The sequence below is a fragment of the Juglans regia genome, chromosome 16, assembly GCF_001411555.2.
Source record: "Juglans regia cultivar Chandler chromosome 16, Walnut 2.0, whole genome shotgun sequence".
Classification (NCBI taxonomy): Eukaryota; Viridiplantae; Streptophyta; class Magnoliopsida; order Fagales; family Juglandaceae; genus Juglans; species Juglans regia.
Genome location: NC_049916.1, coordinates 25648546 through 25676131, shown reverse-complemented (window position 1 = coordinate 25676131; position 27586 = coordinate 25648546). Strand labels below are relative to the sequence as shown.

The window sequence follows — 27586 nt, the reverse complement described above, 5'->3', positions numbered from 1 at the left end:
CATCATGGTATCTAGAGCCGCATAGGACCTCCATCCTTTTCTCATGGCTCCTCCCCCACCTCTGAATCCCTCTCTCACCAATGCCGCTGCTCACCTTATCACTGTCAAACTTTCCATTGATAATTTTCCTCTTTGGAAAGCTCAGCTTCTTGCCTTTCTCAAAAACCACCAGCTCTATGGCTACATCGATGGTTCGATTTCACGTCCACCTCCCTCTATCGATGACAAACCCAATCCTGCCCACAGCTCATGGCTTCTACAAGATCAAATGATCATTTCGGCACTTTATTCCTCTCTCACCGACACTATTCTTTCTCAAGTTGTTGATTGTTCAACCTCTCATCAAATCTGGTCTACTCTTACCAATCTCTATTCGGCTCAGTCCACTGCTCATCTCATGCAAACACGTTACCAATTAACTACCCTAAAAAAAGGATCTGACACTATCTCAGCATATTTTCACAAAGCCAAAGCATTAGCCTCATCTCTTTCCTCTGCTGGTCATCCTCTCTCTTCCCATGAATTTATTATTTACCTTTTGACTGGTTTGGAAGCAGACTATGAATCTGTAGTTTCTTCCATAACCACAAGACCCGAACCCTTATCCATATCTTAGGTTTTTAGCTACCTTCTAAATCATGAATCAAGGCTTGCACATCAAACCCAAACTACTCTCTCGGTTGCGTTGTTTTCTGCTAATTCCACTCAGTTTCGTTCTTCCCCTAATCCTTCCATTCGTGGTCGTGGCCGTGGTTATCGCGGTGGTTGAGGTGGAGCTCGTAACTCTACTTCGGGTCCTCCTAATTTTTTCTCTTCTCAAAATCAAAATAAATCAACATGTCAAATCTGTACTCGAGTCGGTCACTCTGCCTTCCAGTGCTATCATCGTTTCACTCACAACTATCAACCTCCTCCACCATCATCTCTCACAGCCAATTATACCACTGTTCCTTCCTTTTCATCTAATCTGTGGTTTCCAAACTCAGCTACTACAAATCATTTTACGGCAGATTTCTCCAACTTAAATATGGAATCCACACCGTATACTGGACCCGATCAAGTGCATATTGGTGATGGATCTTCTCTTCCCATACAGAACACTGGCACTGGCCTTCTTCGCACACCAAATGGCAAATTTCTTCTCCGTCATTTAATTCATGTTCCATCGATTTTTAAGAATTTATTATCTGTGCGTCAGTTTTGTCTTGATAATTCTGTTTTCTTTGAATTTAACTCCTCTGGTTTTCTTGTGAAGGATTTGCACACTTGGGAAGTACTTTTTTAGGGACATGTTAAGAATGGTTTATATGTCCTTCCATCTCATGATGAGCTTATTTACAGATCTGCTGCTTCTATTCAACATCAAGCCTTCATCGCTGAAAGGACTTCTCCTCAGATTTGGCATTCCCGTTTAGGACATCCGTCTCCTCGTATCACTTCTTTGACTATCCGTCAACATAATCTTCCTATCACCTCTACAGCACTCTCTCCACTTTATAATGCTTGTTTTCAAGCAAAATCTCACACTCTTCCTCATCCCCCCTCTCCCTCTCGTTCTACTCATGCTTTTCAACTTTTATTTTTAGATGTTTGGGGACCGGCGCCTGTGCTATCCTCTAGTGGTTTTAGGTTCTATTTTTCCATTGTTGATGATTTTACTAAATATATTTGGTGTTTTCCCTTACGTGCTAAATCTGAAGTTTCTAATATTTTTTTAGCTTTCATTAAATTTGTACAAAATACATTCTCTAAAAATATCATTGCTGTTCAAACAGATTGGGGTGGAGAATTCCGTCCCTTTTCTTCTTAAAATTGGCATTTCTTATCGCATTACTTGTCCTTATTCTCACGCTCAAAATGAGAGTATAGAAAGACGTCATCGTCATATTGTGGAAACTTGGCTATCCCTTCTAGCCCAGTCCTCAGCTCCTCAAAATTTTGGGTTGAGGCTTTTCAAACTGCTACTTTTCTAATAAATAGGATGCCCACTCCTATTTTAAAAAATATCTCCCCCTTTCAAGCTTTCTTCAATCAACAGCCTGATTATAATTTTTTGTGGATTTTTGGTTGTGCTTGTTGGCCCAATTTTCGTCCGTTTAATCGTTATAAAATGGATATGCGTTCTCAACTTTGTGTTTTTATTGGATATAGCTTGAATCACAAAGGTTATAATTGTTTACATGTTCCTACTGGGTGCATTTATGTCTCACGGGATGTGCGTTTTAATGAAAAACAATTTCCTTTTTTTAATTCTAGTTCATCCCCACCTCCAATTTCTTCTGAGCCCACTTCTCCCGAGCCCAATGTTTCTCTTCTACCCATCACTTCATCTTCCCCTCCCAATAACCATTCCTCTTCTCCGGCCCATTTTTCTAGTATATCTCCAGCCGAAACATCTATTTCTTCACCAGCCCAGCGTACTTCATCTTCTCAAAACCTACCCGAAACCAACCCACCCGTATCTCCCTCAACATCGTTATCTCCTGCGCCGCACTCTTCACATCTTAACCTTCCTTCTTCTATCCCTACTTCTTCTATCAATACACATCCGATGCTCACATGATCTAAAACCCACTATTCTCGTCCTCTAACACGCACATATGGAACTCTTCTTTGGCCTTCTTTCCAACACTCCATTAATCTCACCGAAACTGTCTCTATTGGAGGAACCGTCGTCTTACACGGTAGCCTCTCAATATCCGGCTTGGCGTGATGCCATGGACACAGAATTCGAAGCTCTTTTGCGAAATCACACTTGGGATTTGGTTCCTCCCTGTTCTAGACTTAATATTCTTGGCTCCAAGTAGATTCTTAAAACCAAAAGACATGCCGATGGCACCCTAGAACGTCGAAAAGCTCGACTTGTTGTAAAAGGGTTTCATCAGCAAGTTGGATTTGATTATTCTGAGACCTTTAGTCCCGTAGTGAAGCCTGTCACCATACGTTTAATTCTTTCCCTTGCAGTGACTCGAAAATGGCCTTTTCATCAATTGGATATGCAGAACACCTTCTTACATGGGGATCTAGAAGAGGATGTTTTCATGCATCAACCAACTGGTTTTGTGAATCCTGACTATCCTCACTTTGTGTGTAAACTCCAAAAATCTATATATGGTCTGAAACAAGCCCCCAGAGCTTGGTTTGCTAAGTTGAGTTCCCGTTTGTTAGAGTTGGGTTTTCATGCTTCTATATCTGATTCTTCTCTGTTTATTCTCTCTACTGCCTCTGTCTCTATCTATGTTTTAGTCTATGTAGATGATATTATTGTTACTGCCTCTCACACATCTCTGATCAATGAATTTATTTATGCATTGCGCCTATCCTTTCCTGTCAAAGACCTTGGCATGTTACATTATTTTTTAGGTATTCAGGTCTATAGAAATTCTTCTAGTTTATTTCTCTCTCAGCAACGATATATTTCTGATCTCTTACATCGCACTAATATGCATCAGTCCAAACCTGTGTCAACTCCAATGGCTTCTAACACAAAACTCACGGCAATTGATGGCCCCTCATTTGAGGATCCACAACTTTATCGTAGTGTTGTTAGAAGCCTTCAATATCTCTCCTTTACTATACCAGACATCTCCTTTGCTGTTAAAAAAGTATGTCAATATATGCACTATCCTCGGCTAACTCACTGGCAAGTTGTCAAACGCATTCTTCGTTACCTTCGTCTCACCTCTTCCTTTGGTCTTTCCTTTTCACCCATCTCTTCATTTCAAATAATGGCCTTTTCAGATGCAGATTGGGATGGTTGCCCAGATGATCGTAAATCTACTGGTAGTTTTTGCATTTATCTTGGTTTTCATTTAATCTCTTGGGGTTCAAAGAAACAACCAACTGTTGCTAGGTCCTCAACTGAGGTTGAATATAAGTCTGTTGCAAACACTACTTGTGAAATTCTCTAGTTACAATCCTTGTTAACAGAATTAGGAATTATCATTTCTGATATTCCCACCTTATTTTGTGATAATCTTGGTGCTACTTACTTATCTGTTAATCCTGTTATGCACTCACATATTAAACATGTTGCCTTGGACTATCATTTTGTACGTGATCGTGTTACTGCCAAATCACTTGCTGTCAAGTTTCTTCAAAGCAAAGACCAAATTGCTAATATCCTCACAAAGCTGCTCTCTTCAACTCGCTTTTCTCTTCTACGATCAAGCCTCACCATCATGGCGCTGCCGCTTGAATTACGGGGGGATGTTAGCACACCTGAATATTCGGTATCCTTGCACATGAGCACCTCACAACATGCATCCTCTGTCAGTACACCTCAACATAATGCACAACAAATTGTTCACAACAGAAAAGCAACAAATCGTGTAATGGCACCTCAGGATCCTAACGATAAGGACTGTGGAAACATCTACAATACCTTTGTAAATATGATTGGTATTACTGATATCTTTATAAATAGTGTACAAGCACAATGTGCTTCGGCATTTAAGAAAATACTCTCTGGAATATTCATTCTGAAAATGTATACGCCCATTGATGCATTTCAACAAATGTCTTGTCTTCATGTGTGCTATACGATTTCTCATCAGAATGAAATAGCGTAGTTCACTAATAAACAAATGGCCTTTACAATAATGACATCATATATAACACATTAATATTATACAATTGAGCTTTACAAGAAAGCAAAAGCCCATCTCTTCGAACTTCACAACTTTAATTACAAGCTGTGTGAATTGTCCCAACTGCAACCATGTTGGGATGGTGATATTAGGTGTTTATCTACAGCATTTCAAGATGTTGAATTGCGTTATACGAAAACTTCTCTAGCATTGATGTTGATCATTTAATATTGATTAATGCAGCCCAAAGAATAAGTTTTTTTGGCTAGGGTGACGTTGTAATGGGCCTCCATTTAAGTTTTGGTTGCAGCTTATAGATGAATAAATCGCATTCATCTATAGTGGTAGAAGATGTTCCATAGTGCTAAAGTCAACGTAATCAGATTGCATATCAATTTTCCAGATCTAAATTAAATAATCTAAGTAGATTGAGACCCAACAACATTTAATTAGTTCTGGAAAATTGATACGGATGCTGATTGCGTTGATGACTTTAGCACTATGGAACATCTTATACTATAAATGCTTCCGTATCAATTTTCCATATCTAAATTAAATAATCTTAGTAGATTAAGACGCAACAACGACGTTTAATTAGTTCTGATTTCGTTGATCTAGCTAGCTAGACAGGCATTAATCCACAAAACTCATGATAAAGTCCACATTGTTACCTAAAATATCATTGAAATGGGTGAAGTCTGGCCATGTAATTAATTTGACCCAATCGTTTCTATTTTCCTTTCCCTGAAAAAAATTGACCCTGTCCAGTCCTCCTGAGTCCAGATCACTATGCCGGGCATGCGTGTTCAATTAACGGTCGATCTGATATTTTCTCATTAAGCTAAATATTCTATTATTTTAATTTGCTAGATAAAGTCTGCTCTGTTGATGCCTGCCTTGGATGATACTAATTCATTATTTATATTTCATGGGATTTTACGGCTTTGTAGAAGTAACGTTATACGTATAAACAGCTTCCATATTTGCCAAGTGTCATGTCGTGACGTTTTGTAGACTAGTCTAGATGGTTGAGGTTTCCCAATCAAGCAGGTAAAGGTTGGGTATGAACTGATTTAAGAAATATGTGGCGAGATGAGAGAGAGAGACCGAGATGAGAGAGAGTCAACGAGAGAGACGGTATGAGAGAGATCTGACGAGAGAGAGAGGAAGAGAGAAAGGAGAAGGTCTGGTGTAAAACAAAAAGAAAAAAAAAACTAAAAGTGCAGAAGCAGCCACGTAGTGTGCAATGTGTACACAGTTACAATAACTGTTCTGTATTAATACTCATTTTGAAAACATCTCATGGGAGCGACTTTTAACTTTATAATATTAAGACGCAACGTTTTCTATCCGATAAACAGTTGCTATAGAGATAGTTGTCAACAACAATCACTTCAAAAAGAAAAAGAAAATCTATATGATATACATATATAATCACATGTATTGAGAAAAAAAGAAAGAGAAGAAAAGAGGGCTCCCTCAATCATTCTCCCGGCCACTTTCAGTACGTCTTTGATCTCTTATTTCTTTAAAGTCGTAACGTAGAAATCCTAAAAAATCTAAACGCCCAAAATTTCTCTGAAAACAACGTCCTTTCCCTTTTCCATATATTGTTGAAGAAAAGAAGTGAAGAGAACATCATGACAAGAGCATGCATGCAGCCAGTATGCCCGGTCAGCGTACGTCAAGATCATGATAAAGAAGGCTAATGTTAATGGACTTTTGCAACTAGCTAGCGTACGTCATTTTGCCTTTGGCACAAACGTAGTTATTTACTCTCTTAATTATTTACATTTCTGTATTATTTTCTTAATTAGTAGTTGGTAATGTATTCATTTTCTGGATCGGAAGAGCTAGTAAGTGAAGGGCAGGTATCCCGAACAAGAATATACCAAATGCCTTTGGCACAAACGTAGTTAATTAATTGCTGGTTCTGGGAAATCGTACGTTAATTCAAACTACCATGAAAAAAATATTCAGTACAGACCATTAACAGACAGTACTTTGTCTATATAGCTAGCATAACACACACACACACAAATAATTTGGATTTGGAGGATATCATGTATGATGTTAATTAATTAAAATTTTCCTAGAATGCTAAAAATCATCAAAGAAATTATTTATGCCCCAAAAAAAGACATGAAGACGGTCAAGTTGCATGCAGACTGTCATTTCCTGATCAGCCATGCATATTTTCAATTTCAAACATCTATCCTAAATATCCATGAATAAGTAATTAGTGTTTATTTGGGATTGGCCCAAATCAACATTAAATCAAATGAATTAACCATTCCATCAACTGATTAATTGGCCGATTTGGTTGCGTTTTCAATATCTGCCAGCATTAATTGTAACTTATAAATGTTAATTAATAAAATAGACTTGCCAAGTCTCGTTAATCTTAAAACAATATCCTCTTTGACTTGGCCAACTGCATCTTTAAAATTTAGCTAATATGATACTTTTTTACATTTGACATTCTATTTAAATTCAATTTTCATATTAGATTAACCATTCACTCTCTATATAATAATAAAATATTATTAAATTAATAATTTTTTTATTTAATTTATTGATATCACATTTTATAATTATACCAATTTAATATTAATAATAATTATATTCTCATTAAATTAATATTAAAAAAAGTCATATTTTCAAAAGTCATTTAATACTAATAACAAAAAATTGAGATTAAACTTATCAAAAATTCTATCTAAATTTCTTATTCACTAATTAAATATCTAGCAACATACCCATTTTAATGTCAATACAAAATAGCAACTACATAAACACCTACAAGTGGTTTAAGTGAAAAATTAGTATTTTAATGTTTGACCAACCACTGTAGCAAAAATCTAAATTGTTTTAGAGATGCCCAATCTTATGTAGAGTCTTTTTAACACAGATTATCTAAATTTTAGCCATCGTTCAATTTGGCTAAGCCAATAAGGATGCACTTATCTGTACCAAAAAAAAAAAAACATGGGTATATACAGACCAGTTCAATACTGCAGACTCCCCCTCGGTCTATAAATAGACATGTTTCCATGCAACATATCTCACCTCTCACCCAAGCAATTAAGAATACACAACCTAAAAGCTAGTGCTAGAGACTTCCTCAAACATGCAGATCATCATGAAAGCTAAGTACCTGATCATCACTATGGCCTTGTTGGCTTTGGCTTGCTCTCTCACCTCAGCCTATGACCCTAGTCCTCTGCAGGACTTTTGTGTTGCGGTCAAGGATCCCGCTTCTGCTTGTACGTAAGCATTATCGTTACTATTATTATCATTACATTCTGTAGTCGAAATCATTTCAAGCATCTGCATGAATTGTTTATCTCATGTTATGAATCCATAGATTAATGTAACTATACTTTCGATTTCTGCATCACATGTTTATGTTATTTCCCATTGTTATGGGAAGTGTCTGGACGTCCAATTTGTGATGATGATACACTACTTTTCTTGTTGTAGTATTTGTGAATGGAAAGTTCTGCAAGGACCCAAAACTTGCCTCAGCCAATGACTTCTTCTTATCGGGACTAAACATTCCTAGAGACACTTCAAATCCTCTCGGGTCGAACGTCACTGCTGTGAATGTAGACAATCTAGCAGGACTCAACACCCTAGGCGTGTCCTTGGCTCGTGTTGACTTTGCTCCATATGGTTTGAATCCTCCCCACACCCACCCACGCGGCACTGAACTTTTCATAGTCTTAGAGGGTACTCTGTACGCTGGGTTTGTCACGTCCGACGGAGATGCAGGTAACCGCCTCTTCACCAAAATGCTATACCCAGGAGATGTCTTTGTATTCCCATTCGGTCTCATTCACTTCCAGTTGAATGTGGGAAAGACCAAAGCAGTTGCCTTTGCTAGTTTTAGCAGCCAGAATCCAGGGCTCATCACCATTGCAAATGCAGTCTTTGGATCTGACCCAAAAATCAATCCCGATGTTCTCACCAAGGCCTTCCAGGTGGACAAGAAATTGGTTGAGTACCTTCAGAAGCAGATTTGGTTGAGCAACAGTTAGAGAAATGTTTGTAACAACCATAACGATCCATTGCATGCATGGTTCGAATAAATTAAGATTTCCTATGTTTTGTTGTAACGTCATAAAATTAAAATTACAATGAAATAAGATGGTATTTAATTTATGCACTATCCTCTCTCTCTCTCTCTCTCTCTCTCTCTCTCTCTATTTTTTTTGTTCTTTCTAGGTAGCAGCGCACATATATATATATATATATATATATATGAAAATGATAGAGTATTTTGCTTTCCAGACATCGAGTCCATATGCTTACTTCTTATATAGCAATATTCTTCTCAAGGAATTACAAAGAAAATTATGTTCAAATACTGTGGGAGTAGATCAAAAGTGAGGCTTTAATGCCGACGAACCTCCAGCGATTTATAAATCGTTGGAAAAGGTGATAGGCGGCGATTTTATTGGTTTTTCTAGTGAAAATGAATCGCTGGGAAATGTGATTCCCCTTGTAGTGAGAATAATTATTGTAAGCTCAAAGACTAGTAAAGAATGGGTTGAAAAGTTACACACCCGTGGTCCTAGAGACCCCATATCCCTATATATGTGCACAATAATTAACATTGCCATCACCCTCTCTGCTAAATTACTTAGGCGTACGTGTTTCTGGAGATCGGAGTAGTCGGACCAGGAGTAGTACTCCACGAGAAACCAGGCCACATGCGTTTTGGGTTGTTTTACTTGTAGAGGTTATTTTTAGCCATCGATTCTTCAACTTTGCTTGCAGTCCTTCTGAGTGATTTTCTGGCTCTATCAAAACGTTTAAATCAGAGTTTGAAAATATGTGGATTAGTCAAAGGCCTCCAGGATCTAGCTACGTACTATCATGTTTACGTATGGATAACCTCGTACTCCAGAGTCCCAAGCCCCATCTCTAAAGGGTTACTTTTAATCGACACAAAATGCTACTATTTTAATTCTTTTAACTAAAATACAATGAATTCAGTGTGTTGAACATCTTTTCAGTCTTTTGCAACCAATGTACAGAGTATGACAATCACTATTCCTTTAAATTCAACATATAATTTTCATGATTGTTTTAGGTACAGTATCTACCAAAACTTTGAGCAACTGCTGAAACGATACAAAATCCCTGTCAAAAGGGAATGCAAATGCTACAATATAATGCATGGTTACTTCACATATTCCCAGGAAGAACAAATGAATTAGTAATACTAGATACATGCATGAGTTGTGCAAGTGCCGCATAATTTTTTTACTTCACACATTCATAACGATTTGATTGCTGGTTGGCGAGTGGGCCTCTATATGCCAGTAGGGATGTTGTGCATACTGAAATAAAAATAAAGGATGCTTGGATCGACGGATCATGGGATGAGAATTACCTTGTTGAACTAATCGAGATTGATAAAACAAAGGAAGTTATGCACGAATTAGTGGCTGGGAAGACTGGAGAAGATATTACCATGTAGAAACCGGTAGGAACTGGAGTGTTTACATCGGCCTCGACATGGGAAGTAATTCATGTAAAAGGTATTGAGCATCTGGGTATGGATTGGATTTGGTACCACCTCCTCCCAAAGAAGGTATCCGTGTGTATGTGGAAAGCTTTTTTTAATGGGCTGTCCTTTAACTCTCGAGCAAGCTCTAGGAATCCCACTGGCCTCTCGATGTGACTGCTGCTCTTAAGGCCATTCTGAAAATTTAAATCATGTATTACGTAATGGGAGTCTAGCTGTAGAAGTATGGAAGATGGTTGCCATTGCATTGGGAATTAATTATGTTGCTAGTATGTCTTGGTGGGCAACAGTTTTGTGGTTTAGTTTAGCAAAGAAATCGAGCAATAGGGGCACTTTGCTTCGCATCATCCCGTCCATTATCACTTGGCGTCTTTGGTTGCGACGATGCAAGGCTCGGATGGAAAATAAAATAGAGTCAACGTCGAAGGTTTGGATGGTAGTTAAAATGTGGTCAAGGAAGATTTCATCTCTCCTAGTGAAACAATGGCCTCTTTATCCAAGATGAGGATATTCTTCGGGCTCTTGAAGTTTCTTCGTTGATCGTGTTCGGCCTCGACCGAGGCTTGTTTATTGGGGAAAACCAACTGAAGGATGGATCAAACTGAATGTAGATGGGAGTTGTCGTGGCAACCCGGGGAGGTGTGGTGGAGGAGGCATCATTCGTGATCATCGTGGTACTTTCAAAGGGGCTTTTTCCTCTTTCTTTGGGCTGGGTATGAACAATGAGGCTGAATTGAGGGCGTTAATTCCTAGTATATCTTTGTGTAAGGAGTTGGGTTTCAATCAGATTATTATTGTGAGTGATTCCGGTTTGGTGGTTTCTTGGTTGCTTAGTTACAAGTGCGTGGTTTGGTACTTATGAGATTATTGGGATGATCTCTTGGTCTTATTGAGGGATGTGCATTTCACCAATATTGAACATCAATTTCAGAAAGGGAATAATGCGGCGGATTTCCTCGCTCGTCGAGGAGAGGAAGGTCACAATAATACTTTTGTTATTTTGTTTCTTTGCCTTGTAAATTGAAAGGTATGCTTAAGTTGGATAAGACTAGCCTACCACGTGTTAGATTGTAACTTGGTTTTTGTAAGCTTGTTAGGTTTGATTTTGCTTTGTTGGGTTTGTTTTTATTTATAGTGTAGTTTTGATTTTCTCGTCTATAAGTTTTTCCTCCCCATGAATGAGGACTTTCTTAATAAAGTGCTGGAGGTGCCGCCCTCCTTTTTGGCCAAAAAAATAAAAAAATAAAATACGAGGAATACTAGATATACAATCATAAAGTATGCAAGCGCCACGTACTCATTTTAAAAAAATAGTGGAGCAAACCAATAAAGAAATAAATTTTTATGTGAATTTCATATTTATCAATTTTTTTTTTCGAGTGGAGTGCATGCACGTGGCACTTGGAAACTTGTAACACCAGGGTCCAGCCAAGTCTATTAAATATTTTTGAGCTAATATATGAAAAACTCATTTGAATTTTAACGAATAATTTCAAAGTAACTTATGGGCTCAAATTTTTTATTTTGATAAAGTATAAATTTCTTTAGGCTCAATGATTGAAAGATATTGTTAGACGAAAGATTTATTTTTTTGAACATGGTGGCCACAATACTTAGTGCATGCTAATTGCCAAGAACGTCCCTACGTGTACGGAAACAAGCAAAGTTCCCACTGGCTGGCCTAATTTACTCAGTAAAACAAATACTTGATTACGTACCACCTTTTCATTTTTTTGTCTTCCCTTTCAACTGCAGCAGTCCACGTTCACCACTCCATGCACATCTCTATCCCTCACTTTGACGGCAATCGTCACAATTCTTATACAACACGTATGTGTTAGATGTTGGTGTTCTTTCCTATAGTGTTGCCACTGCTAGATTTTATCTTTGAAACAATTTCTTCATGTTGTTAACTAGCTAGCACCCGAGGCCAAACAAATTGCACCGAACGCCATCCTCCGCACCGTAGCATCACCAACCTCATGCATGTTCATCTTTCTCCGATAGCATGACCTCCATAAGCGAACCACCATAGCCCATTGTCCAGCAGCCACTTCTCCTAGTGTCAACCACGTTACCACCGTGAACAAGGCACGCCGTCCCAGCTCCATCACAGCCCGTTTTCCCATTCACTCGGAGACAAATAAATTTTTCTCCACCTCCCAGCACAACAGCTCCGAGCAACTGGACGAGATTTTCCTCACACGACAGAAGCCACCGACGCCACACCCCTCCCCCATCTCACGGAAAACCCAATCGTTTATCCCCAGTTTTAGCTCCTGAAAACAGAGTACCGTCCTTGTTGGAATACCACAGATCGACGCCCTCTCCACCACCGTGACCCTTTGAGTGCCACCCAAGTTTCCAGCTGCTATCTTTGCTCCTCCGTGTCGTTGCCGAAAGACTCCCCTTAACGCCTCTGTAAGTCACTGCCACCCCTCCGTCTGTCTCTCTCTCGGTATTAACTTCTTCCTCATGCCATGATTACTCTCTCTCCCATTCTTTCAGTGCACTACCGTCGGGATAGCCACCTTTCACTCCCCCAGCCTGTCGCGCCTTACCCCAAACGCATATCTCAGTTTTAGTTGTAAGTCCATGCCGCTGTACTTCAATTCATTTGTTTTTTTTTTTCATGTTTGTTGACTCGAAGAGTTATATATTTATAAGTGGGTAATTCTGTAACTTAAATAGAATAGAAGTTATTACCGTTATGCCCTTTGATCATGTTTTCAAATGATAAGTATTGCAGAAGCTATTGCATAATTTGTCTACTAAATAAATAAAAATTACATTATTACCTTTGAGTTACAAGTTGCATTCTTGTGTTTTAAAGTTTTAATATGTATTTGTAAACTCTAAGCCTTCCATGTTTACATAAATTATTTTGGTAAGTTAATTTTATTTGAAATAAAGTTTTCTTTCAAAAGTACGTGATAATATTGTAATTTTATTATGTTCTAGTTTATTAAATAAGTTAAGAGTTTAATACTTTAGTCAGAGATTTAGTTGGAATTTGGGAAGTGTTAATATCTTGGAATTTCGTGAATTTAGGTTTTTGAGGAATTAAAATAAATTATTTTAGTATTTTAGGCTTAAATATCGAAATACGAGGATTGAGAAGTTATAGAAGTTACGTGACTATTTTATAGGTGACGGTTAAAATTTGTTCAGCACTATTGTGGAAAGAATTCTGAAAAGCTAAGAAGTTCAGGTAAGCGGGGTTCCTATACTACACTTTGCATAAAATAAAATGATCAGAGGTTGATTTTGGAAAATATGCATGTTTTGTTATAAAAAGAAATTTTAGAAACGAAATCAATTATTTGTTTTGCATTACTCATGAAATTTTGTATAAGAAGAATGTATTTTCTCTCATGTCTGGTATAGACATGAGTTTATTTTGACATTTTGTTTCTGAACTGTGTAAAAGAGAGCGAATATGAAAATTTGTGCATAAATTATATTTTGTGATTTGATTCTGTTCAGTTTTGAAAATGTTCTGTACTTTGATATGATATGATGTGATTTCTGAAACCCCTGGCATGACATTCTATTTCTGTTCTAACCTTACCACGAGTGTAAAACTGTGGCCTCTGTTTGGGTTGGTACCAACTTTTCTGCTTCTGGTACTCTTACTTTGGAAACAAAGTGGTTTTCTGCGTGGTCTTTCCTATGTGCACACTCAGAGTTTCGAGAATAATAAGGGGAAAATTCACATTCTGTTTCTGCTCGGTTGGCCACTGGGGTTTGCACAACCCTACCATGGGGGTTAAACATGGAATTTTGTTCTGATATGATGTTTCAGTTATGTTATGCCAAAGAGATTTTGATTATGGATATTTCTGAACTTTCGCTCTGATATTTTTGATAACATGTTCTGATTCTACATTCTGAAAATAAAAATATTTTATTCTATATTTTGAACTCTGTAAATGCTCAAGTTTGCATACTAGTATATGTTCTCTGCTTACTGAGTTGTTGATAACTCATCCCTTATCTCCATAATATTTTTCAGATAATTTTGATGCATCAGCTGAAAGATAGGAATAGGGAGTGCTAGCAAGTTTTGTTGATCATAGAAGATTGAGTGCTTGAGGGTACAAGGATTTTTTTTTTTTTGGAGAGTTTGTTTGGTAGTGTTGATATTTTATGTTGTTTTGGTATTTTCAATCATGGATATTTCTAAGTATTTATGAAAATGTTAATGTATATTATTGAGATACTTTTGTTGTGTCCTTACGTAAGAACATGGATAATTGTGTTAACCAAATAGGTTAATATTTTATGGAGACTGGGTTACATTTTTAAAGTATTATTGGGGATGATTTTAGGTGATTTGAGTTAACTCTCCAGATCCACGAGGACCGAGCGTTATAAAACTACAATATCTAACATTTTTCAAATAATATACCTCGCACATGAACGCCTGTAGTAGTACTGCTTTTGCCATTAATCAAGCTTAAGGCAGTTTGAGCCTAATAACCTATTTTAAATTTTTTTATGTTGCAGATGATAGGCCGTAAAGGAAAGAAATAAAATATAGATTATGATTATCATTTCTAATTTACTGATGCTGGACTTTTGCAACTGGCGTACGCCATTCTTCTTAATTATATATGAACATTTACTTATTAATTATTTTATAATTGGTAATATATTCATGATTTTTCTGGAAGAGAGCAAGTGAGGGCAGGTATCAAGAAAAGTTAGAATAAGTCATATATATATATATATAATATGTCGAACAAGAATATACCAAATGCCTTGGGGCATATGGTACGTAGTTGCTAGTTCTGGGAAATCATTTAATTCAAACTACCATGTAAAAATTATTCTGTACAGATGAACAAACACTTGATCATCAGCTAGCACGATGAAATAAAAAATAAAAAAATTAGCTAGCTCTATTAAGAACAAATAATTGGATTTGGAGGCCAGATATGTGTGAAGCAAAGTTAATACATCCAGATTTTGAAGTAATGCATTAGATTTTCCTAGAATTAATGCTCAAAATCATCATCGAATTTCATGCCCAAGAAAAAGACACGGTCAACTTACACGGTCAAATTTTCGTGTTTATTTCGGAATGGGCCAAATCAACAAATATTAAATCAATTAAATGAACCATTCCATTAATTTGATTTGGTCGATTAATTTGGTAGCGTTTTCAATATCTGCCAACATTAGTTAATGTTAATTAAATTTATAAATATATTAATTCCCATAGAAGACTTACCAACTCTCGTTGATCTTTTCTGTGCTAAGAAGAAAACATGCATAGACCCGTTCGGTACTGCAGACTCCCCCTCGATCTATAAATAGACATGTTTCCATGCAACATATCTCATCCCTCACCCGAGCAAGAGTACACACAACGCTAAAAGCAAGTGCTAGAGACATCCTCAAACATGCAGATCATGAAAGCTAAGTACCTCGTAACAGCTGTGGCCCTTTTGGCCTTGGCTTGCTCCCTCGCCTCTGCCTATGACCCTAGTCCTCTGCAGGACTTTTGTGTTGCAGTCAAGGATCCCGCTTCTGCTTGTACGTAAACATTATCATTACTATTATTATCATTAGGTTCTGCACTAGAAATCATTTCAAGCGATTGCATGCATGGATTGTTTATCTCATGTTATGAATCCATAGATTAATGTAACTATACTTTCAGTTTCTACATCATATAATGTACGTTTATGTTATTTCCCATTGTTTTTTTTTTTAATCAGTTATTTCCCATTGTTATGTGAAGTGTTTGTACGTCCCATTTGTGATGATGACATAGTACTTGTCTCTTTCTGCAGTATTTGTGAATGGAAAGTTCTGCAAGGACCCAAAGCTTGCCTCAGCCAAGGACTTCTTCTTCTCGGGACTAAATGTTCCCAGAGACACTTCAAATCCTCTCGGGTCGAACGTCACTGCTGTGAATGTTGACAATCTAGCAGGACTCAACACCCTAGGCATATCCTTGGCTCGCATTGACTTTGCTCCATATGGTCTGAATCCTCCCCATACCCACCCACGTGCCACTGAATTTCTTATTGTCTTAGAGGGTACTCTGTACGTTGGATTTGTCACCTCCAACGGAGATGGTAACCGCCTCTTCACCAAAATGCTATACCCAGGAGATGTCTTTGTATTCCCAATTGGTCTCATTCACTTCCAGTTGAATGTGGGAAAGACCAACGCAGTTGCCTTTGCTGGTTTGAGCAGCCAGAATCCAGGAGTCATCACCATTGCAAAAGCAGTCTTTGGATCTGACCCAAAAATCAATCCTGATGTTCTCACCAAGGCCTTCCAGGTGGACAAGAATTTGGTCAAGTACCTTCAAAAACAGTTTTGGTCGGACAACAATTAGATGCCTGTTTGAAGTAGTCATAACGATCCATTGCATGCATGGTTTGAAGAAATCACGATTTACTATTTTTCGATTGTTGTAACGTACTTCATATAATTAAAATTATAATGAATAAGATGGTATTTAATTTATGCACTATCCTCTCTCTCTCTCTCTGGTTCTTTTTGGGTAACATCAGTGATGGAGGTAGATCTAGGTCATAGGGTTCGCAAAATGTTCGAAAAGAATAATGATATACTTACAATGTTTTTACATTTACATGCTTTACAACTCATTTTTGTAATTAACCAATGAAATCAAGCCACTTGATTAAAAAAAAAATTCTCAATTTTATAAAACTACAATTTTAGATAAAATGGTAAAATAGATGTAGAGAGTTGTAAAGGAATCATTTTCTGCTCGAAAAACCATCCAAGTGATTGAACTTAGCCGATATCCTAGTCAGAGTTTAGAAATACTTTGGGATTACAATATTGATAAAACAGTCCTAACCAAATAGCAAAAACCAACCTTACCGCTTTTTAACACTTCATGGGAAACAACTTATTTAAGCTTACATTTGAAATTAAAAGAGGAACACTTCAAAAACAACTGTGTAAGAATATATGAAAACCATAGAGTATTTTGCTTATAGTGTACAAAATGTTGTGAAGATCGTATCGCCTTTCAGACATGGATTCCATTTGCTTATTCCCTAGCGATGTTCTTCTAAGGAATTATAAAGAAAAACATGTTCGTTTTTTGAGCTATTTTGACTCTTGGTACGACCTGACCCACAGACTAGGGTTTACTAATCCAAACCGACTAGCTAATTAGGGTTTACTCTATATTGTATTAAAATCTTATAGGGCCGCACTATATCTTTGATTTTCTTCTTAATAAAATTATTTGCAAGTCTATGGACGTAGGCACACGTTGTCGAATCACGTAAATTTTGTGTTGTGTGTAATTGATTCTATTTTTTCTTTACTTTTTCTCTTATCGTTCCTAGTTGTACATTGTCCTAGAGACCACATGTTCTTGTATGCCTTTACAAAAATTAACATTGTCATAACCGTGTCAGCTGGACTACTTGGACTTGTTTTCGGAGTAGTCTAACAACCGAGACTTTAGGAACAAAATCCATATTTCATTCTAAAAACAGCCTGATTTTTAACTACCATTTGAACAACTATATAGAGACGAAATCAGTTGTCCCTAAAAATGATTGCTTGTTGAGATGGTTTACTATATCCATTTGAGCGGTGTCAATTTGATTCGTTTGAATAATACCAAACCCATTCGAATGGTAAGAAAAATGTTCAAACATTGACAAATGTGTTCGAACAATTACAACTACGTTCGAACTATCTTAAATTCATTCGAGTTGTATACATACTTTTGAACGGATTATATCTCATTCCAAAGAAAATTTCCACCAAATATCGCCTGAAAAGTAGAACGCGTCATTTTTTTTTCAATTCACAAACTTTCTTCGAACGATAATATTTTCCGTTCAAACAGAGTTTGGTTATGTTCGAATGCATTCAGAGTATTAGTATTGGATTGGCCATAATATTCTTCAAATTTTGACTAATAAGTAGCTTTTTCACTTTTAGCTAATAATTCAAAACTTGAAATTTACATTAGATTAGTCATCACACTATCTATAATAATAAAATATTATTATTTTTTATTTTATTTTGTTAATTAATTATTATTTTTTAATTACTTTTTTATTTTATTTTCATAATCTTCAATAACCTCTAACAATCATATTCATTTTTATTTTCACAATCCAACAATCTATAATATAATAATATCATATGTATATAGATGGTAAAATCTCATATGTAAATAAAAATCTCATATCTATAATATAATATTCTAAAAAAATACTTTTAGACTTGCTATAGCTCTTTTCATATTTGAAAAGAAGAATGAATTTACTGTAGCTTATATTTTGGATGAAAACAATTTAGCTAATTCAATATGGAGCAAATATGGATGACATTTGCTAAATTTGAAGATGAAAATGTATTTGGCTAATCCAATACCAATGCTCTTACAATTCGTTCAAACGGTAAAATTTCAATGAAATTTGATCGGAAATTGGAACACTCTAATTTTTTAAATTTTACCGTTCGAACTTTGTTCGGACAATCTACAATGTCCTACAAATTATAAAGCGCCCCAGATTTTATGAAGTTTGGAAATGAGAGAGAGAGAGAGAGAGAGAGAGAGAGAGAGAGAGACTTTGTAGAGGGTGGTGTTCTCGTGAAGTAGGGAATGGGAGGATTCATTTTTTGCCCACTTATTTTTTTCTTAGGTATATGCTTCATCTCTACAAAGTCTCTCTCTCTCTCTCTCTCTCTCTCTCTCTGTATTTTTATTGCTATTGCTTCATCTCTGCACATCTCCTAGGTTTAGAGCTTGATAAACTTTCCTTGTTTTCTTTAAAAGAAATTCCTCTTGTTTGCATAGCCTAACCCAAATATGCTCACTTGCATGACTTCACTTCCATTCTCGTTGAGCCAAAATCAATCCGTTCTGCACTCAAACATCCTGATTGGTTACAAGAAATGCATGATGAATTACAAGCATTACGTGTGAATAACACTTGGACTCTTGTCCCTTATGAGTCTACCATGTTTATCATTGGTTGTAAATGGGTTTTCAAAACCAAACTCAAAACTAATGACACCTTGGATCTATTGCAAGCTCGTTTAGTTGCTAAAGGCTTTCATAAAGAAGATGGCATCAACTATCATGAGACCTTCTCTCCCGTCATCAAACCAAGTACAATATGGATTGTCATCACACTCGCTTTGATCAACCACTGGAGTACTTGTCAATTAGACATTAAGAATGTTTTTCTTCATGGTGAACTCCACAAATCTGTTTTCATGGAACAACCTCCAGGTTTTATTCACCCAACTCACTCTTCTTATAATTGCAAGTTAAATAAAGCTCTTTATGGCCTCAAACAGGCTCCCCGTGCATGGTTTGACAACTTTATCAGTTTTTTTTTTAACTTATGGCTTTATTTGTAGTAGTGCTGATTCTTCCTTGTCATTCCTCTCGTGGTACTCTTATTTTACTATTGTATGTTGATGATATTTTATTGATTGGCTCATCCTCTGCTTATCTTCTTGAATTTATTTTCACTCTTCGTAGTGAGTTTGCCATGAAAGACTTGACCCTACACTATTTTCTTGGTATTCAGATCACCCCAACCACTGATGGACTTACATTGTCTCAAACCAAATATGCTACTGATATTTTAGAACGAGATAAAATACGTGACTGTAAACCCATGGGTATTCTCATGCCCAAGACCAAAGGACTTACCTCACAGACACCTTTCTCTGATCCTACTCACTACCGCATTATTGTGGGTGCACACCAATTCCTTACTCTTACTCACCCTGACCTCTCTTACAATGTTAATTTTGTTTCTCAACTTATTCATTCCCCTACTGAAGCCTATTATAAAATGGTCAAGCACATAATTTGGTATTTAAAAGGTACTTTCGATCTTGGTTTTCATTTTAGTTCCCATTCTATACTTGATCTGTATGCATTTTTAGATGCAGATTAGGCAGGTTGCCCCCTCACCAGATGTTCCACCATTGGCTACTGTGTCTTTCTCAATAGCAATTGCATATCTTGGGCTATAAAAAAGCAACATACAGTTTCTCAATCAAGCTCTGAAACTGAGTATAGAGCAATGGCCCATACTCTTGCTGAGATAACTTGGATATCATTCTTACTTCGTGATCCGGGCATTCACCTCACCTCCACTCTGCTCTTACTTTGCGATAATATTAGTACACCTTATATGACAGTTAACCCTGTCTTTCATGCCTAGAGTAAACACATTGAGATTGATTATCACTACGTTCGTGAACATGTCGCTCTTGGCCTCATTCATACTCAATATGTCTCAGCCTCTCTCCAACTTGCTGATATTTTTACCAAGCCGCTTGGACAACCTGATCTTTTGGATCTTCGCACCAAATTTGGCCTTGTACCTCGGCATAGTTTATGGGGGCATAATAACACAGAAGGAAACTTACCTAATGAAGACCCACACCTCACAACAGTTGTCACAACGACTACCTCCAAAGTATGATCAATTAAAGATTCTCCCAATCACCTTGACTCATGCAACGGCTAGTTAATTGTATTTGTTTTCCATTTTCCAGAAGTTACCTTATTAATCTACTTCGTTTGGAAAGTAAACTCATTTCAACTCATCTCAATTTATCATTATAATTTTTTCAAATCCCAATACAAAATATAATAAACAATTCAACTTTTTCAAATCCCAAAATAATAATAATAATAAAATATAATATTCTAACAATATTTTATCATCTCAACTCAACTCAACTCAACTCAGTTCAACACCCAAACGTATCCTAGTCTCCAACGGTACAATAACTTATGTATTGGTGTAATACACTTTATATAAAGGAATAATAGACTCTCTATGGTCTCATGTTAGTTGAGGCATTTTATCAAGCACTTTGTGTTCATTATTTTTATGGATAACTCAGGACTGGTACATATGTCTGTAGCTTAGTGGCGACAGGTAAGAGAGACGATATTCATCATTTTTTAACTGTTGTTTGATACAAGATAATTAGAAAGATGATCAATAATATTTAAAAAAGAAAAAGAAAAAGAAATAAGCATGAAAATATAAAAACATGCTTTTTTTCAACATTGTAATCTATTGAATTAGTATTTTTTCTCAAATGATTAGAGAATTATCAGACAATTAATAGTTTTAGAGGAAATAGTTTCAACTAATACACGATAACTATACATCATTTGACGGTAATATGTTAACAGTAAACAGTCCCATACATCAAAAAGCGATTTAGGAATATTTTTCAGCAATTTCTTGGAGACGAGCCCAAAGCTGTTTGGGCTTGGACATCATCACCATGTGATCGGATCCTGTGATCTCCACCACACGGTTGGGTGGATTTCTCTCGATCATCCACCATTGAAAATCCCTCTTCCCAACCTTATCTTTTTCGGAAATGATGTAAACCCGATTAACCGACCCGTATTTTACAGTGGAAAGCATTAGCTCCATAGAATGGTCTTCATCACTAAACAGAGGTAATGGTCTCAACAGCATTGTTGCTAGTGCCAAATCCTACAGCAATTTTATCATACACGTACACTGTTATAACAGTAACCGTTTGATAAGGATCCAGCGGTTGATATCTCACTTTCAACAAAATATCCCTACAAAAATGTTTTTCTTACCTCAGTTGGGCTGAGCTGGAACACATTGGATGCTAAGTACATGGGACCGAAAATGAAACTTGTTGGAGGCTTGTCTGGGCCTTTGTCATATGAAAAACGACTGTCCAATAGAGTATCTTGTCTGCTAAACGACTGTAGTAAATGCAGGAAAAAAAGTGTCATAAATTCATAATTCAAAGAGTAAACACGTTCTTGCATTATTACCCTGGTCAGAGGCCTTATTCCTAAGGACCATGATTAATTTTGATGGAGAGAAATTGAAAAGATCCCATCTTTTAATTTAATCTGTAGTACCTCTTGATTGAGTGTGGAAATGTTGAGTGTTGGGCCTGGCATTAAGGCAGTGAGAAAAACAGCAACAGAAATCCTACTCGGAAAAGACTCCATGGCTTGAGAAATTGCCAACCCACCAAGACTATGACCGACAAGGATGACTCTTTCATGAGGAGGAAGAGTTTCCATGAAGTTCCTCAAGGGTCTAAAGAAGCCAGAAATGGATCGGAGGTCGCTCGGCTGCACAGGGTTGACACCAGAAGCGGCTAAGTCTAGTGCAGTGACGTTGTGGCCGGAAGATTTGAGCAGAGGCAGAAGCTTGTACCAGGACCAGGCTCCAAGGCATGATCCATGAACCAGCACAAAGTGCTTGCTGATGCTAGGCCGTGGTGGCTCCATAGCGGCACCAATCGCAGTGGATGAGAGGAAGATAAAGAAGACATTAAGGTACTTGATTTGAGTCTTTCTGATTTGCTCCATAATATGTTCCAATTTCTTCCCGTGGACCAAGCAAATTATCAATGGCTTATTATTATCAATTTCCTGAAGGGGTAGGTTTTGAACATGGACTCTTTTTCTAATGGGCTAGCGGTTTTTTTTTTAATTATTTTATTTTAGCTTCGATCAGATTTTAGGAAATTGTTCTTGTGACAAACAGGTTGAAGTGCTCACGGGATTATGTATGTATTTGGCTTAGGCCGGCGACTGAACCATCCTTTCTTTTTCCTTTATTTATTTATTTAGCTTTTAGGTAGTCTTCAAATTGAGTTTAATTAAACTTTTTTTTTTTTTAATATTTGAACAGCCTGGTATCTTAGGAATGACTCCTGTAACATGCAAGAGTTCAAATAAATCGTTATTGGGAAATGATTTAGAAAGTTTTAAGTATTAAGTTTCGCCTATGTTTTTTTAAAAAAAGAATGTAGTCTATTATTTAAAAAATATAGAGTTTTTATATAAATTTTATATTTATTTAATTTTTTTAAAATGATTGAGTGAGACTTATAAAACTCAAGTCATATAGCCTATGAGTAATGCTAAATACAGTCGTAGAGTGCGCAAGAACCCGCACAATACTATTAAAAAAGAGTGAGTCTATTATTAACTTTTAATAGCAATATGCATGTCCTGGTTTCTGACAAACTTGACAAACCAAGCGAGAGGGACTGCGATTAGAAGATATGGAGTTGCCCCCTCGATAGACACTACAACCACATCGCCCACGAGAGAAATTACTACGCCCATGATCAGGGACAAAGTTTTGTGAGTGAGAAGCATTTGTGGTGGTGTTATGCGCAGCAAGGGAGCTGTTAGACAACAGAGAGTAGGTTTGATGATTGAGCTGAGACTCATGATTCAATAGATAACTGTAAATTTGTGGGGTGGAGAGAGGGTCTGGTCGAGTTGTTAAGGAGGTCACAAGGGATTCATACTCCGAACCCAGACCAGCCAACAAGTAGATAGTAAATTCTGAGGTGGGAAAAGGCTGACCAGAAGCGGCCAGAGAAGTAGTTTTGTGAAAGTACTCGATCATGGAATCTGAGCCTTTCTTCAAGGTTACAAGCTGATACTTAGTTTGCATAACATGAGTCGTTGATTGGGCTGAGAACAAATTGTTCAAGGTGGACCATATTTCGTGGGAGGTGGTACAGGAGAGGACTTGAGCTAACACGGCATCAGAGAGTGAGGCATTAATGGCTGACATTATGAGCTGATCCTATAAAACCCATAAGGTATGTTCGGGGTTCACAGAACCATTGACCATGGAAGATGGCATTGATAGAGTACCATTCACATAGTCAAAGAGCTTGTGTCCTTTGAGGAAGGGATTTGTGCCTTCTATAGGAGATAATTCTCGAATGTAAGCTTTATAGTAATAAAATGGGTTGATGAGTTGATCAGTTTTGGGTGGGAATAAATTTTTCTGATTTGTCTGATTTTTCTTTGTTGGCCATGGCTGACCTTCAGTGGACTTTGGTCCTATGGGCTCTAGATACCATAAAAGAGTAAAAGCAGAGGCTCAACCTAATATTGAAGACAAACTATTTGACGTAAAGCCATAGAGAGAGCTATTGAAATGAGACTCTTCTATTCATTACAAAAAAATTTTCCCATATATTTGTAGTCTTTGTTCACTGCTATTTATACACATAATGCATTGTCAAACTAGTACAATAGGCTAGCACAAATAGTACATTCGGTTTATTGCAGACTCATTTTTTTCTCTTGTGCGTGGTGCACTCTTGTAGAAAAATCTTTTCTTGTTGAGCCAGCCTTTGACGGGCTGAGTGGAACGCTTGCCTCAACAGTGATGACCCTAGGATTCTGGCTACTAAGACTAGCAAAAGCAATGGCATTGGTATTTCCAACATTCAACTAGAAGTGAATGAGATCAACTGGGAAAACAAAGACGTCTCCCTTGTTTAGAACTTTGGTGATGAGACGATTATTGTCTGCGTTGGAAGTGACAAAACCAACGTGCAAAGTACCCTCTAAAACTACTAGACATTCAGTGCCACGAGGGTGGATGTGAGGAGGATTTAGGCCATATGGAGCAAAGTCAATGTGAGCCAAAGATATGCCAAGTGTGTTGAAGCTCGGTATTTGGTCCACATTCACACCAGTGACATTCGAACCAAGTGGATTTGAGGTGTCTCTGGGAATGTGTAATCCCGATAAGAAGAGATCATTGTCTGTGGCAAGCTTTTGGTCCTTGCAAAACTTTCCATTCACAAATACTGCAGAAAGAAATTAGCTTCGTTATTTTTACAAATTAAGGAGCAGTAGTACTTCCATTATATTGGTACGTACATAGATCACTTAAGATGTAGAAAATGAAAATGTGCGCACAAGGAAAAATTAACATAATTATTCTACATATATACCAGCAGAAGTACTGGAAGCGTTGATTGCAACACAAAAGTCTTGCAAGGACCGGGGTCAGAGGCAGAGGCAGAGGCGAGATGGCATTGCAAGATATTTAGGAGCAACATCTTAAAGATTTGATCGCTTAAAGATCTTCTTTTAATGTGTATGTGAACCATTCTTTAACTTAAACCATATATCATGCAGTACTATTGTGGGCAGGCACCTATATTATTGAAAATGCAAGCAAAGTCGACCACTTCATGAGATATTATATAATATTTAATGGGACTGAAATAGCGTAGTTCACTAATAAACAAATGGCCTTTACAATAATGTCGTCATATAAAACAGTACATTAATATTATACAATTGAGCTTTATAACAGTGCATTGTCGCTCTCGTCTGTTATCAACTAGGTTTTAGTTGATCTCAGTCTCTCTCACCTTTGCTTCTATTGTGCCACCATTACCTTGCACACATTTCAGACACCGCCATGAAGGGTAAGCTTCTTTGTTGTTGCTCTCGATTGTCTTCTTCTTCTTCTTCTCCATGTGTGCCCTCTTTTGTTTCCGTTTCCATGTTGTAGTGATTGCGTTTGTTGCAACGGACCCTATTTGATCTTGAGTTAACCAGAAGATTAAATCCACTTTCGTAAAGATCTCTGAACCTGATTCTTCATCACCAAATTCAAATTCTGCAATAATCATCTCAGCTGGCACTTGATCTTAGCTGGTTTTTGAGGAGCATACGTTCCCTACAAAGGAAGGCTGGCAGTCCTCACATCCTTCCACAGTGGCCTCCTCTAATAGTAATCCTTTCCCTATCTCTTTTCCTTCAAATTTTATTTCTGATTTATCTCTAACAAATATTGCTTCTGATTTATCCCTTGGCACTCCTGCTGTTTCAAATCCCTCTCAACCTTATCTTGAACCTCCCTCCATGTCACCTCATAGTAAATCTCCTTCACCTACTCATTTTCCCGAATCCAACTCTACTTCTCCTATTTTCTCTTCTTCTGAACACTCACCCTCTTCCATTCCAACACAATCCCTTCCCTTGACCATACCTAGTGACCCTTCCTTATCCCATGCTTCTTCATCTATAATACCTCATTCCAATCCTCATAGAACTCATCCTATGACCACTCGTTCCCAAACAGGACACCTTAAACCTCATGATTTTTCAGATTATCAAACTTTATTTTCTACTAAACATCCCCTTCAAGCTCTAACCAGTCTTACCATGCCACTTGAACCTCGTTCTTACAAGCAAGCTTCATTGCTTCCTGAATGGCTTACGACTATGCAAGAGGAATATGATGCCTTAATTGCAAATCAAACTTGGACTCTCTGTCCTAGTCTCTTGGATCACAACATGATTGAAAATAAATGGGTATACAAGGTTAAACAAACCTCTACTGGTGTAGTTGATCGACTTAAGGCCAGATTAATGGCCAAAGGATTTGAGGAAGAATGTGGTATTGATTTCACTGAGACTTTTAGTCCTATTATTAAACCTTCCACTATTCGGATTATTCTTGCTCTTGCTGTTCATTTTGATTGGAGCACGCCAATTGGATGTCTCAAATACCTTTTTACATGGAGTTTTACAAGAGGAGGTATATATGAAGCAGCCTCAAGGTTTTTTGCATCCAAATTTTCCTTCTTATGTTTGCAAGCTACAAAAGTCTTTGTATGGCCTTAAACAAGCTCCAGGGGCTTGGTTTTTAAAACTCTCTCAATCTCTCCTTGAGTTTGGATTTACCTATTCACCAGTGGACTCTTTGTTGTTTGTTTATCATCAGGACAATATTCATTTGTTCTTTCTTATCTATGTTGATGACATACTTGTGACAGACACACATCAGTCTCTCATCTTCTCTCTCATTGGCAAGCTACAAACTGAATTCAAAATGAAGGACCTGGGTTCCTTAAATTTTTCTCTTGGTATTCAAGCTCATCGGGATTCTACTAGGCTTCATCTTAGGCAGTCCAAATATGTTGGAGATATTCTACATCGCACTAAGATGATTAGGGCTAAACCTTATCCTTCTCCATGTTCTTCGGGTCTCAAACTTTCTGCACATGATGGAGAACCTCTAACACCAGCCCAAATTATTGAGTATCAACAAACTGTAGGTGCTTTACAATATTGCACTTTGACTCGTCCTGGCATTGCATTCTCTGTCAACCAGCTTTGCCAACATATGCACTGCCCAAGTTCCTCTCATTGGTCAGCAGCTAAGCGGGTTCTCCGCTATCTCAAAGGGACCAGATCATGGTCTATGGTATCCGAAAGGTTCACTCACTCTTCAAGCTTAATGTGATTCCAATTGGGCTGGGAATCCTGATGATCGCAGGTCTACTACTGGTTATGGTGTATTTCTTAGTTCTTGTTTGGTATCTTGGACTGCTAAGAAACAAAATGTTGTGGCACGATCTAGTACTGAAGCTGAATATCGTGCCTTAGCCATCACCACGACATAAATATATTGGGTCCGAATGCTTCTCAAAGACTTGGGTATACCTCTCTCTACTCCTCCCACTATTTGGTGTGATAACATTGGTGCCTTGGCCTTAGCCTCCAATCCGGTATTTCATGCTCGAACCAAGCACATCGAAGTGGATTTTCACTTCATTTGTACGAAAGTTGTTAATAAAGATATTGCTCTCTAGTTCACTTGCTCCCAAGATCAAATAG

The 27586-nt window shown here is 37.3% G+C and overlaps 4 protein-coding genes across 4 annotated transcripts in view; 2 read left to right on the top strand and 2 right to left on the bottom strand.

Moving 5' to 3' along the window:
• LOC108989141 (putative germin-like protein 2-1) overlaps window positions 1-25593 on the bottom strand; it is a 46165-nt gene extending 20572 nt beyond the window's left edge. Inside the window, exons 1-2 of the mRNA XM_035686251.1 lie at window positions 25356-25593; window positions 24463-24756 (exon numbers count right to left, since the gene is read on the bottom strand). Coding sequence (XP_035542144.1) covers window positions 24463-24756; window positions 25356-25593 — 532 coding nt within the window. The remainder of the gene's footprint in view (window positions 1-24462; window positions 24757-25355) is intronic.
• Window positions 7657-8760, top strand: LOC109008988 (germin-like protein subfamily 1 member 13). Its single transcript, XM_018989310.2, has 2 exons — window positions 7657-7855; window positions 8073-8760. Exons 1-2 carry the CDS (start codon window positions 7720-7722, stop codon window positions 8627-8629), a joined length of 693 nt encoding a protein of 230 aa, XP_018844855.1. The 5' UTR covers window positions 7657-7719; the 3' UTR covers window positions 8630-8760.
• Window positions 15472-16618, top strand: LOC109008989 (germin-like protein subfamily 1 member 13). The gene is made up of 2 exons (XM_018989311.2): window positions 15472-15666; window positions 15927-16618. Exons 1-2 carry the CDS (start codon window positions 15534-15536, stop codon window positions 16478-16480), a joined length of 687 nt encoding a protein of 228 aa, XP_018844856.2. The 5' UTR covers window positions 15472-15533; the 3' UTR covers window positions 16481-16618.
• On the bottom strand, window positions 21269-22630 carry LOC109008987 (salicylic acid-binding protein 2-like). Its single transcript, XM_018989309.2, has 3 exons — window positions 22040-22630; window positions 21746-21877; window positions 21269-21632 (listed from the first exon to the last, which is right to left on the bottom strand). Exons 1-3 carry the CDS (start codon window positions 22496-22498, stop codon window positions 21348-21350), a joined length of 876 nt encoding a protein of 291 aa, XP_018844854.1. The 5' UTR covers window positions 22499-22630; the 3' UTR covers window positions 21269-21347.
• Window positions 25594-27586: the final 1993 nt, after the last annotated feature.

Excerpts from the sequence above, each read along its gene's own strand:
- LOC109008987 (XM_018989309.2), bottom strand. The coding sequence starts at position 22,498 with ATGGAGCAAATCAGAAAGACTCAAATCAAGTACCTTAATGTCTTCTTT. Across the intron at positions 21,878-22,039 it reads TTTCCACACTCAATCAAGAG|TCGTTTAGCAGACAAGATAC; the intron begins GTACTACAGATT and ends CATTTACTACAG. Across the intron at positions 21,633-21,745 it reads TCCAGCTCAGCCCAACTGAG|GATTTGGCACTAGCAACAAT; the intron begins GTAAGAAAAACA and ends AAATTGCTGTAG.
- LOC109008989 (XM_018989311.2), top strand. The coding sequence starts at position 15,534 with ATGCAGATCATGAAAGCTAAGTACCTCGTAACAGCTGTGGCCCTTTTG. Across the intron at positions 15,667-15,926 it reads CAAGGATCCCGCTTCTGCTT|TATTTGTGAATGGAAAGTTC; the intron begins GTACGTAAACAT and ends CTCTTTCTGCAG.
- LOC109008988 (XM_018989310.2), top strand. The coding sequence starts at position 7,720 with ATGCAGATCATCATGAAAGCTAAGTACCTGATCATCACTATGGCCTTG. Across the intron at positions 7,856-8,072 it reads CAAGGATCCCGCTTCTGCTT|TATTTGTGAATGGAAAGTTC; the intron begins GTACGTAAGCAT and ends TTCTTGTTGTAG.